The sequence below is a fragment of the Spermophilus citellus genome, assembly GCF_964194105.1.
Source record: "Spermophilus citellus genome assembly, chromosome: 6".
In the NCBI taxonomy this organism is placed as follows: Eukaryota; Metazoa; Chordata; class Mammalia; order Rodentia; family Sciuridae; genus Spermophilus; species Spermophilus citellus.
Genome location: NC_138187.1, coordinates 7,185,633 through 7,199,024, shown reverse-complemented (window position 1 = coordinate 7,199,024; position 13,392 = coordinate 7,185,633). Strand labels below are relative to the sequence as shown.

At 39.2% G+C, this 13,392-nt stretch overlaps 1 protein-coding gene across 1 annotated transcript in view; it reads left to right on the top strand.

Annotated features, from left to right (window-relative positions):
* LOC308652302 (ATP-binding cassette sub-family A member 17-like) overlaps positions 1-13,392 on the top strand; it is a gene marked incomplete at its 3' end in the record, with an annotated part of 126,407 nt that overhangs the window by 43,306 nt on the left and 69,709 nt on the right. Inside the window, 2 exon segments of the mRNA XM_081300051.1 lie at positions 10,515-10,774; positions 12,475-12,591. Coding sequence (XP_081156177.1) covers positions 10,515-10,774; positions 12,475-12,591 — 377 coding nt within the window.

The following is a 13,392-nucleotide window of genomic DNA, read 5'->3' as shown; positions in this document are numbered from 1 at the left end:
ATATGTAACATTTCAACAGGTATTAAGAAAACAGTTTTTAGAACAATTTACATTATCCTGAACAGAATTATTAAATATAATGAAAAGGAAAGGTGAAAGTAAACAAACAGATCTGTTAACCTGCTTATTTGTACACATATTAAAACAATCTTCAACAGCTGTTTACCCAATTTAAATTAAACCATTAAAATCACGTGAATAATAAAAAAAAATCAGATCCATTTATTCATGAGCGATCCTCATATATGGTATATGGACATACACACATACAGACATACAACACAAAACAGAAGTGTGCACACGTAACATACAACACATAAGACAATAGTAAAGGCCTTGTAGCTTTACCTAGGTGAAATCTCCATTGCAATGTTCAAAAACTCCACAGTCAAAAAATAAAACTGATCAGAAAAACATTAACCTAGGTCTGTATGAGCTCAAAAATAAAATAGAACTTTATGATGTGGGAAAAAGCAATAATAAAATAGATATTGAAAAAAGCATCCTGGTTAATCACTGTCGCAGATGTAAGAATAGCCAAGCTGGAGTTCTGGATATCAGCTGTTATGGATTTGAGTCAAATCATCTTCTGTTTGGTCTGTAGAAATTGTTTTGGTTAACCTCTCTGGAATCCAAATCAGCTGCTGTTCTCCCTGTGGAAAACCACAAACAGAGCCCTGACTCCAGACAATCACTGGGTCAGGACCTTTCCATTGTCCTGTTAGAATATCCTTCCAAAGTACCTTAGGCTTATGTACATTTTTTGGATATAAATGTCTTTCCGCAGCACTAAGCCCTGATGAATCCAAATTTTAAAAGTTTAGAGTAAAAAAGGGTTATTTTAAGTTTATCTTTGTGGGATATATACCCCTTTCCAATTCCCTCCTTTTGTTTTAATAAGTACATTTTAATAGTTTGATGAGCTCTTTCAACTATGCCTTGTCCTTGTGGATTGTATGGAATTCCTGTTATGTGAGTAATGCCAAATGATGAGCAAAATTGTTTAAAAGAGGTAGAAGCATAACCAGGACTATTATCCGTTTTTAACTGTTTTGGAATGCCCACAGTGGCAAAATTTTGTAAGCAATGAGCTATAACATCTTTAGTTTTTTCTCTGGCATGAAGGGAGCCCATCAAAAATCCAGAAGAAGTATCAACTGTAACATGCAAATATTTTAATTTTCCAAATTCTGGCAAGTGTGTGACGTCCATCTGCCAAATATGGTTAGGTATCAGTCCTCTAGGATTGACTCCAAGATTAACTTGTGGTAAAATGTCACACAATTTTGACATTGTTTTATTATATGTCTGGCTTGTTCTTTAGTTATTTTAAAACGCTTTTGTAAAGTATTAGCATTGACATGGAACCTTTTATGAAAATTTATAGCTTCTTCTATTGTGGAGAAAATATGTATGTCATGTGTAGATTTATCTGCTAGTTCATTGCCCAAACTAAGGGCTCCAGGCAATCCTGTATGTGCCCTGATATGTCCTATAAAGAATGGATCTTTTCTGTCCCAGATTAGACTTTGTATAGTGGAAAACAAAGAGAAAACAGTAGAAGAAGGGGAAATCCTACCAGCATCTTCAAGGGATACTATAGCATTAACTATATACTGACTATCAGAAAATAAATTAAATACAGAAATTTTAAACATCATAAAAGCTTGTAATACTGCATTAAGCTCTACCTTTTGAGCTGATTGTTTGGGTACTAAAAATGTAAAAGTTTGATCAGGGGTAACTACTGCTGCTGTACCATTATTTGACCCATCAGTGAATATATTTGGAGCATTCATGATAGGGGTTTTTCTTGTTATTTTTGGAAAAACTACAGGATGCTTAGACCAAAAAGACAACAAAGGATTAGATGGTAAGTGATTATCAAATGAAACATTAGATTTACACATGATTATTGCCCAAGTATTTAACTCATTAGCTAACTCATCAATTTGATCCATAGTATATGGAGTAATAATTTTATTGGGAGAAATACCAAACACTCCCTTTGCTGCTTTTATTCCTTTGAGTATTAATTGTCCTATAGCCTCAGGATATCTAGTAAGAATAGTGTTAGGAGAATAAGATAAATGTATCCACAATAATGGACCTTCTTGCCAAAATACTCCTGTAGGAATATTTTTTGTTGGTAGTACAATAAATAATAAAGCCAAACTTATATCAATTCTATCCAAATGCATATTTTCCATATATGTTTCAATGATTTTTAATGCCTTTCTTGCTTCAGGCGTTAATATGTGGGGTGAATTTGGATCTGATGAACCTTTTAGAATATCAAATAAAGGTCCCAACTCTCCTGTTGGTATGCCTAGATAAGGCCTTATCCAATTTATGTCTCCCAATAACTTTTGAAAGTTGTTAAGTGATTTGAGTTGATCTACTCGCATTTGAATTTTTGGTGGACGGACCATGGTTGAGGATAATAGAACTCCTAAATAATTAATTGGAAGATTTAATTGTACTTTATCTATTGCTATCTCTAGATTATAATTTTTTAATAAATTTGTAAGTGTGGCATAACATTCTAGCAATGTGTTTTTATCTTTATGTGCCAATAACACATCATCCATATAGTGAAATATTTGTAGTTCAGGATTTTGATTTCTAAGTGGCTGGATTGCTTTGTTAACATAAATTTGACACATAGTTGGACTATTAGCCATCCCTTGAGGGAGTACTTTCCATTCATATCTCTGATCAGGACCTTCATGATTTAGTGCAGGGATAGTAAATGCAAAATGTGGACTATCCTCGGGATGAATTGGAATTGAAAAAAACCAATCTTTAATATCTATAGCTAAAACATACCAGGTTTTTGGTAAAGCAGACAATTGGGGAATCCCTGATTGAGCAGGTCCCATAATAACCATCTCATTATTAATAGCTCTTAAATCTTGCAATAATCTCCATTTACCAGATTTCTTTTTAATGACAAAAATGGGAGTATTATGGGGAGATACAGAAGGTTGTATATGTCCCTCTGCTAATTGTTGTTTGACCAGGTCATGGGCTACTTGTATCTTTTCTTTAGTCAGGGGCCACTAAGGAACCCACACTGGTCTTTCTGATTTCAAAGTAATTTTGATTGTCTCAGTGGCCCTTTCTGAAAACTCAATCTATGTCTATTTATTTCTTGATCTATTTGAATTGGTGCTGTCATACCTTGTTCTTGTTCTCTTAATCTTTTTTCTTTCCTAAAGCCTTGTCTAGCCTTAGTAGTGGGCGTGTTAGGATTGATGCTATTTGTTAATGTCAAACCTAATTGATCTAGGACATCTCATCCCCATAAATTTATAGGAAGATGATCCAATACATAGGGCTGTATAGTTCCTTCACATCCTTCAGGATCCTTCCAATCTAATACCATTGTACTTCTATGGGGATTAGTTGCCACTCCTAGGCCTCAAAGCATTTGAGTGGCTTGTTGTAATGGCCAATGTTTTGGCCATTCTTGACGAGATATGATGCTAAGGTCAACACCTGTGTCCAGTAGCCCATTAAAGTCATGTCCTTGAATATTTAATTTTAGCATGGGGCGAGAATCTAAATTTAAAGACAGCATAGCCCAATCCACACCTGTGGAGCCTAATCCCTTGGAACCTCTTTCTACAGTACGACTGGAAAATTTATCATGCAGGCTGGGTATTATTAATAACTGTGCTATTCTATCTCCTGGTGAAATTACTGATATACCTCTTGGAGAACTAGCTATAATTTTTATTTCACCCTCATAATCGGGATCAATTACCCCAGGACTTATCATAAGTCCTTTTAGTGTAGAAGAACTGCGTCCCAATAATAAGCCTACTGTTCCCTGGGGAAGAGGTCCTTTTACTCCTGTGGGAATGATTTGAACTCCCATCTCTGGAGTTAGTACTGCTCTGGCAGAGGCACAGATGTCCAACCCTGCGCTCCCTCTAGTTTGTCTGATGAGGGATTTAATGGATAATGCGTCCTGGGCACTACCTTGATGGTGCTGCTGGGTTCCTCCATTGCCCCGTATATTTGTGGTTTGGGGCCCCGGAGCATTGGGCCCTCCAGTCCATTTTTTGGCAATGGAGCCTGATGCCTTTCTCCACGATATCATGGGTAAACACTTGGTCCTTGTCCATTTTTTGATAACGGAATACCCTCTATGGTGGTTTGAGAACGGCATTCATTAGCCCAATGTCTCCCTCTATGGCATCGTGGGCAAATACCCAGTATTCTATTCCTTTGATACCTAGCTTTGTTAAACCCTCCTATGTCCTGTTTGATCACAATTATAGCATGTTTTTGGCCTGGCATCTAAAGCCTGTTTTACCGCTGCTAAGACTTGCCCTTGTTCATTAATGTCTCTACATAATTTAATATATGCGTTTAAATCTTCATGTCTCCATGGTCTAATGACCTCTCTGCAGCAACAATTTGGTTGGTCATAAGCCAGTTGTTTTATAAATGACATTGCCTGTTCTGTATCTCCAAATATTCTAGAAGCTGACTGAATAAGCCTATCTACAAATTCAGTGTAAGATTCATTAGTTCCTTGTATTACCTTAGATAATTGTCCTTGTAAATCTCCATGCCCCTGTAAAGTTTTCCATGCCCTAACCGCATCTACAGCAATTTGTGCGTATACGCCAGGATCATATTCAATTTGTTGCCCTTTACCCTCATAAGGTCTCTTTCCTAATAACATATCTAGATTTCTTTGAGGGTAACTGGCTGCTGCATTTCGCCTAGCTGTCTCCATGCAAAATTCCTCATTGGCAACCTTCCATAACAAATATTGTCCTCCATTTAGCACAGATCGACACATGTTAGCCCAATCTGCTGGCATCATGTCTAAGTTGGTAATGGATTCGACCATGCTCACAGTGAAGGGTGCTTGTGGGCCATAGGTTGTTACAGCCTCCTTTAATTGCTTCACTGTTTTGAAATCTAAAGCATGGTGAATTCGTTGCCCTCCTGCCTGCTCAAGTACAGGGCATGCTAATCTTTGGGGTCCTGCCTCAGGATTCCGTCCATCAACTACTGGAGTTGAGGGCCGCTCAGCTGTAGATGGAGCTGTTGGTTGAATTACGCCCTCTGGTGATAGAACGGAGTTAGTAGCAGCCTCCTGTTGTAATTCCCCGCCTGATGGTTGTTTTTCCTCTAAGCTTTCTTTCTTCAAATTTTCCTCTGTCTGACTAGCTCGAGAGACCTTCTCTTTTGCTTGACCTAACATGTTTTCTACCAGAGTCTGGACCTCTAACAATTTACTTAACAGTCTTTTGGTTTGTTTTTTACTAGTTTCTAATCTACTATAACACAACCCAATAAGATAGCATAAAACAAAACCGAAACAGAATGAAACAAAAACGGAACAAAGAATAGTTGTATCAATTTTCTCTTACTCAGGGTCGAACAACTTCAAACCTTGAGCCAACCATTTTTCCCAGTTTGCCTGAGAAAATTCTAGGGATAGGCAGCTTGAAACAAAAACAAAATAAATCAAAACAAGAACACATTGTTTTTTGAAATGGTCACCCATTCTGTCACCTTCCCTCAGGGGTGAGCAATTTTACTCACCTCCAAGCTTCAGGCATCCCCCGCACGGGCCACCAATTGCCGCAGTCTGGCTGGGCACAAAATCACGAGCCACTCAAGCAAGAACAAACTTTATTTTTGAAACTGCTGCCAATACCCCGTACACGTCCGGGAAGAAGCCAGTCCACACAGCGGCATTCTCCCGGAACCCCAGAACAAGTTCCTCCCCCGGAATTCCCTCCTACTGTACTTCCCCAACCAATGGGAACTCTCCAGGAGTCCTGTAGCAGGCCGAGGTGAACAGCAATTTGGGCCTACTATTTTTCTTTATTTCTTTTTTTTAGAGAGAGAGAGAATGTTTTAATATTTATTTTTTAGTTTTCGGTGGACACAACATCTTTATTTTATTTTTATGTGGTGCTGAGGATCGAACTCAGCGCCCCGTGCATGCCAGGCAAGTATGCTACCGCTTGAGCCACATCCCCAGCCCCGGCCTACTATTTTTCTATTAGGCAGATGCAGGGTCTCTGCTCTAGTGTCTAAGTGTCTCTGCTCTAGTGTCTAAGTGTCTAGTGTCTTTGATCCACTTTGAGTTGATTTTTGTGCAGGGTGAGAGATAGAGGTTTAATTTCATTTTGTTACATATGGATTTCCAGTTTTTCCAGCACCGTTTGTTGAACAGTTATCTTTTCTCTGATGTATGTTTTTGGTGCCTTTGTCTAGTATGAGATAACTGTATTTTTGTGGGTTCGTCTCTGTGTCTTCTATTTTGTGCCATTACTCTACATGTCTATTTTGATACCAAAACCATGCTGTTTTTGTTGCTATGGCTCTGTAGTATAGTTTAAGGTCTGGTATTGTGATGCCTCTTGCTTTAATCTTCTTGCTGAGGATTGCTTTGGCTATTCTGAGTCTCTTATTTTTCCAATGAATTTTTTAAAAATATATTTTTAGTTGAAGTTGGGCACAATATCTTTATTTTACTTATTTATTTATTTTATGTGGTGCTGAGGGTCGAACCCAGCGCCACACATGTGCTAGGCAAGCCCTCTACCACTGAGCCTCAGCCCTAGCCCCCCAAATTAATTTCATGATTGATTTTTCTAGTTCTATGAAGAATGTCATTTGGATTCTAATGGAAATTGCATTAAAATCTGTATAATAGTTTTGGTAGTATGGCCATTTTGACTACATTAGTTCTGCCTATCCAGGAGCATGGGATATCTTTCCATCTTCTAAGGTCTTCTTCAATTTCTTTGTTTAGTGTTTTGTAGTTTTCATTATAGAAGTCTTTCACCTCTTTTGTTAGATTGATTCCCAAGTATTTTTTTTTTAGGCTTTTATGAATGGGGTGGTTTTCCTAATTTTTCTTGCAGTGGATTCATTGCTTATGTATAGAAATGTATTTGATTTATGGTTATTGATTTTATATCCTGCTACTTTGCTGAATTCATTTATTAGTTATAGAAGTTTTCTGGTGGAATTTTTTTGATCTTCAAAATATAGAATAATGTCATCAGCAAATAGTGATAGTTTGAGCTCTTCTTTTCCTATTTGTATCACTTTAAATATGGCTCATGTTTGTGATGCTATTTTGTTATTGTTTTGCTGCCTGAACACTTACTAATAAGCTTAGCACTTCAGAAGTAGTTGAAGGAATTTGCATTTGAAAATGTGGCATTCAGTAATATGCTTACATATAAGTTAAAACATATAACATGCTTACATGTATGTTATGCATGCAATTATGTTGTTTGAAAGAAGGATGGAAGCATTTTACATGAACAATGAGTGTGAGTCCCTTTCCTAGGTTTCTGTATATATTAACTTTTCTTTTAAAAAAAATATTTACTATTGCTCTCTGCAAACCACCATTTTAGTGGACTTTTTAAAGATGTTAAAGCTCCCAGAGTGTTGTGTGGGAATTTATCTTGATGCAATAATAGCTCTAGAGGTTACTGCCAGGAAATTGATCCCCAAGGCTGGAGAACCAACATTTGCATATCCTCTGTGTCACAGCAGACACCAGCACTTACTTGAGGTACTGGGGCAGAACCACCTGGTCCCTATAGCTTCTGAGTAGCCTGCTGAGCACCTGTGGGCTTTGTCTGTGTTTCTTGGGCAGAGGACATCAGGGACAGAGTGCAACCATAACTGGTGTTACCAGTGGGTGACCAATGTAGGGATGACATATCCATCATCATGGGGAAAAAGTGATCTGTGCTTTACAAATGTGTCAGATTTATCTGGCCATTTCCACTTGTAAGTTCCACTCCTGTTTATTCATTATCTCTCTTTTCTCCTTCCTTCCTTCCTTTCTCCTCCTCCTCCTCCTTCTTCTTTTGTGGTGTTGGTGATCAAACCCTGGGCCTTATAAGTGCTAGCCAAGTGTACCACTGAGCTACACCCCCAGGCTGTTCTGTTCTTTTGAACACATATCCTGTTTAACATATATGTTCCATTTATCCATACCTAGCATGCCTCTTTCCACTAACTACGCCCTTTGTGTTTCGTCTTTTCTGTTCAATTTAATAAAGGAGGAACAGAACACAACTTTCTTCACTGTTGAAAGGCTCCATGCCTGCCTGGGCAGCTCTAAACATTCTTTTCTTGCTTTGGAGGATACTTCCCAGTCTGTCCCCAGAATCTCTGAACTCTGCCTGGCTTCTGCATTGATTAATGCTTCACTTTGATTTTACTCACTCTGATATTTTAGATCTTCTTGATTCTTATTCTGCCCTCCTATCCCACCCGACTACTGGCATAAAAATCCCAGTTTCCTCTTCTAGGCCACATGATCTTGGCTGACTATGCTCCTATTTTGGCCTCAGAAAGTTTCCTTTCCCCTACCAGTCTTGCTCAGGAAAAGTTGACAGAACATTAAGACCAAAGGGTGTGCTTCCAAGAGCTCCTAATTTGTCCCAAGGGAATATGTGTGGTTCTAAATCTGGGCCATGATCCCTTGGTGCTTTAGTTCTCTTTCTGTGGGAATTCATGCTGACTTTTTGTCCTGGCAACCTTCTAGTGAGGATAAAGGAGAGCCTTTCTGAGTGGCTGCTTCTCATCAGCTTGTTCTCTTGTGGGAGGCCAAACTAGCACGTGACTGTGTCTGTCTCCCTTCTGATTGGTGCAGCATCGTGGGTCACTCTGTGATCTGGTTGCCTAGGTAACCTGGACACTAGCCCAAATTTTTAGGGTACGAGGGACTGTGTCTTCGTGCATGGGCGTGCCTTCCTACATCCCTATGGGTGGAGCTATGCTCATCTATTCCTTTGTAATATTACCCCTTGCCCTGTTTGAGACAGAATGTTCCATGGAAACACCCTTTGTGTGTCTCCTTCTCTTACTGTGTCCTTGGGTGTGGCCTACCTAGATGTCAGTCAGCCTGCTGACATCAGACATCATGAAGCTAAACTCAGCCCCAGACATCATGAAACTAATCCTCAGCCCCTTGCCTCATTTAAATAGCTTCTCCTCAATAAAAGGGGTCAGCACGTGTGGGCTCCCTCTCTCTCTTTCTGCAGACCCTTAAGGTCAGAGGAGCCGCCACAGCACCCCCAAAGAAAAATGTATTTCTGTCTCTTGCGTGGTTATTTCGTGCAGCCCAATTAGCCCAGTTCCCCTGGAGTGACCCCTGAGTGTTTTAGTCACGAGCCCGGCAAGTGGCGTCCCTGGGTGGGCAAAAGGTCTGAGTGTTTCTGTTGCCAGGAACGCGACACTCTCTGCTGTGGAAAAAGATCTAACTGCATCTGACAAAGTAGACACTCCTATTTGATACCTAGTTTGCTTGAACCAACCTGAACTATTACAGCCCCAGCTCTCCTTTCTGCCACAACAGGCTTCTGCTTTCCTTTCTGCCATGCCAGCCTTCTGGAGAAGTAACAGAACATCACTGGAGTTCTATTCAACCTCTGTCCTTCACAGTAAGCATTAGATTCCTATGAGAAAGCCCAGGATCCAGTTCTCTTGTGAAAGAATCATGGTCTCTTTAGATTTTTATGGTTTCCCTCTTTATGAGAGATTTGGGGTGAACGCCTTTTAGGCAAATAACTAATTTTTTTTAATAGTTGGTAATCTACACCTCATTTTACAATGACCACACAGTTGGCTTGAAGTCTTGGGCTTGCATGCTCACCATGTGAGAACCCACATCCAGGTACTTATAGTTTCATGTGATTCTAGAAAAGATTCAGCAGTTATGCAGTGAAAATATTCCTACATATAACCAAGAACGCAAAGCTATTTCCAGAATTTATTACTGATGATTTGCCTCTCCCTTTTTCATCCTGAGAGATCTAGGTCTGCCTAGATCTAGAAAATAGAAGGACAGTAGTCACTTACTACACAGCTAATATATCCCACCTTGCTGTGCCCATATGGAAGGCTGGCTGCCCATGCTTGGAGGTAGGGTCATTACCTCTTGGAGAATCTTCACCTTTTAACCTGTTTTTCCTAAAAGATGACCCTGGTACACTACACTGGATTGAAATGCGCATTGCTTGTAGTAATGACAGTTTTTGAGGCTTAGCAGCAAAATTCAGAGACATAATCCTTGGATTATGCAGAAGTGACAACTAAGAAACAGGTCACAATAGGTCAGGGGGCTATGTCTTCTAAGTACTTTGAGTTTAATCATCCTGTACATGCTGGATGATCAAAACTGCAGAACAAGAACTCCATTCCCCAGAGTTTTGTAAAAGGGAGAAGATATGCTTGCCCTTGGGAGATTCTCATGTGGGACATTCCTTATTTTGTTGGCTCCAGATTCCTGTATTCCATTTATGATCAGACAGGCCATCATCTCAACCTAAGGGGCTCCATGGTAACTCCCCTCTTTACTCTGTATGGTAGCATGCAGGCTATAGGGATGTTGTCTTGCCAATGTCTGTCTCTAAATGGCTAGCCGTGATCTGTCTGAATCATCAGTTGTTTCACATCTTCAATCTTTCTTAATTTCTTATGCTTGATATCTCATTTTCTTGTAGGATACTACAAAGAAGGCTTCCTGGGCATACAGCATGCTGTGGACAAAGCCATTATGCATCACCATGCTCGCAATGCCTCAGCTGACATGTTTGAGAGACTCAATGTGCTCTTGCAGAGGTTCCCACATGGGCCCCATATTCAGGACGGGTTCTTCCTGGTCCTTCAGAACGAGTTTCCACTGTTCCTCATGCTCAGCTTTATATGCATTGAGCTCATCATCATCAATACTGTCCTACTGGAGAAAGAGAGAAAACTGAAGGTAACCTCATCTGCATCAGATGGGTGGCTCTCCTGGGACAGGGATCTAGGGAGCTGCTAGTGAAACTGGTCAGAGCAGGAATAAGGCCCAAGCAGTTAAGAAGTTGCTTAGGTGTCAGAGTGACCTCCCAGGTGAAACATAGAACTACATTCATTTTTAACCTACTTGCAATTTAGAGGATGCCATTCATTTTTATTGCAGGAATCCTTGATTTTAGCCTTGGAAGGTCCAGCCTCGTATTTCCGGGTTGGGTAGCATATTGCCTCCCATGAGGAAGGTGTTCAAAGGATGCTTGTTTGAAGGGATGATCATCCATCCACAACTTTCTCTCATTTCATGGCAGAGTGGATGGGAAGCATTCTCCAAGGAAGACACTACTTTAGACAGGGTTAGTCTTGCGGAGTTGCTGCTGAAATAACCAATTTTTCTTGCTCCTTACACTTTTCTGTTTGCCTGCCTCCTGTTGTTTGCTCTACTCTCTATTCTCATTTTGCTTTCTGCTTTTTATTTTTGGTACTTGGGATTGAATGAGTCCTTTTTACGAGACAGGATTTTGCTAAATTGCTCAGGCTAGGCTTGAACTTGGGATCCTCCTGCCTTAGTCTCCCAATTTACTGGGATTACAGGTGTGTAACCATGCCTGGCTTCTGTTCTTTAAAAAAAAACAATCTATTACTCTTAAATTTTCTTCTTCTACTGATTCTTACAACTATGTATTTTAAAAGACTGCTGGGGATTGGGGTTGTAGCTCAATGGTAGCCTAGCATGTGTGAGGCACTGGGTTCCATCCTTAGCACCATATAAAAATGAATAAATAAAGGTATTGTGTCCATCTAAAACTAAAAAAGATTTTAAAAAAAGATTGCAATGTCTCTCTGAGCATTGTTTGACCTCACTGATAACATTTATAGCTAGAAAATTGCCTTCCTTGGCCTGCTTTATCAGTCAGTTGAAGGAGCAGAAACCAACTCAAGTGCCTTTTGAGGCTGCTACTGACAGTGCATTGGCTCTGCTCTAGAGTGGCAGGAAGGCAAGAGAGCCTCCTTTTTGCTGCCATGGATAACATTGAGACTCTGCACCTACTGAAAATCCCTAGAGGAACTATGAGCTCCCAGTGTGTGGCCAGAATTCCCTTTGAGTTTCCAGATATGAGATGGAGTTTGACCGTCCCAGTTTGTTCAATTACTTCAGAAACAAACTAGTGTAGAGTGCTAGTGGACATCAAATATTTTCACTTCAATCATTGAATTGGTCATGCATTTTCTCTTTCACACTTGAGACTCTTCTTTAGATGAATGAAGGTTAAATACTGCTTTTGAAAAACAAAGTAACCACCAACAGAATTTAAAATTAGGACATATAAGAAACTTAGACTTCATCCTTGGGCCATAGGAGCCATCACTTATAGGAGGCATTCAATAAATGAACTAATCGATAGTATACTTACATTACTAAAGGGGAATAATTTTAATACAAGGCCTATTGTACTATATCTAAACTGATAAATACCACTCAACTCACTGGTTTGTACTCCTTTTTCCAACTCACACAGTCTCCCATTAGCCTCCACTAACCTCCCTTTCCAGTACAAACTCATGACTCCTCATTCCAGTCTGCTTGGGTCTTTATAATAGACTGCTGGATCAGACCAGAAAGGACTAAGCACTGGTCATAACATCTAGTTCTTCTGATTTTTCTAGGAATATATGTATATGATGGGATTGAACAGCTGGCTGCACTGGGTTGCTTGGTTCATCACATTCTTCATTTCTGTCTTCATTGCTGTTTCTATCATGACCATTCTCTTCTGCACAAAGGTACATGTCTTGTTCTTTAGGACATGCTAATCTATGAATGGGTGGGAAAGAAATGTGGTTTGGTGTGGTTATTGGTGACTGCTTGGAAAACCTCAGGTTGATACATTGCGGTGTTCACTGAAACTTTGGGGAATTAAGCAATTAGAATCTTTGCCTTCCTTCAGTTTCCTGATCTTCAAGTAGTGTACATGGGTGTGGCTAATTTCATTAGTAAAGTAGAATGCTAAAAGATGTACTTTTGGAAACTTTAAAATAATACAAATTTTAAACTTCACAAATAATTGATAGTAGTTATTATAAATGATAAAAAACTTTGTTTTACATTAATGGTATTATGGATTTTTGTACTTTTACACAGTCAATGAAATTTTGCCAATTTACATTTAATGACTAAATTATAACCCCCTATTTGGATATATGAAAATTTATCTCCTAAATTGCTAAAATTATGTCAGTATGGGCAAAGGAAGGCAAGAAAACCCAGACCAAGTAGCAAAATATAGGAAACAAATAAAATGGCCAGAAAATACTAAAACGATATCATAATAAATACGATATAAGATATAAAAATAAATACCAAATTTATCTGTTGTAATGATAATAAACAATGGGATAATTTATTAAAAGAAAGAAACATCCACATTGGGTCAAAAATTAAATCCAACTGGGTACAGTAGTACATGCCTATAATCTCAGTGACACAGGAGCCTGAGGCAGGAGGATCCCAAGTTTGAGGCCAGCCTTAGCAATTTAATAAGTCTCTCAGCAACTTAGCAAGACCCTGTCTCAAACTAAAAAAAT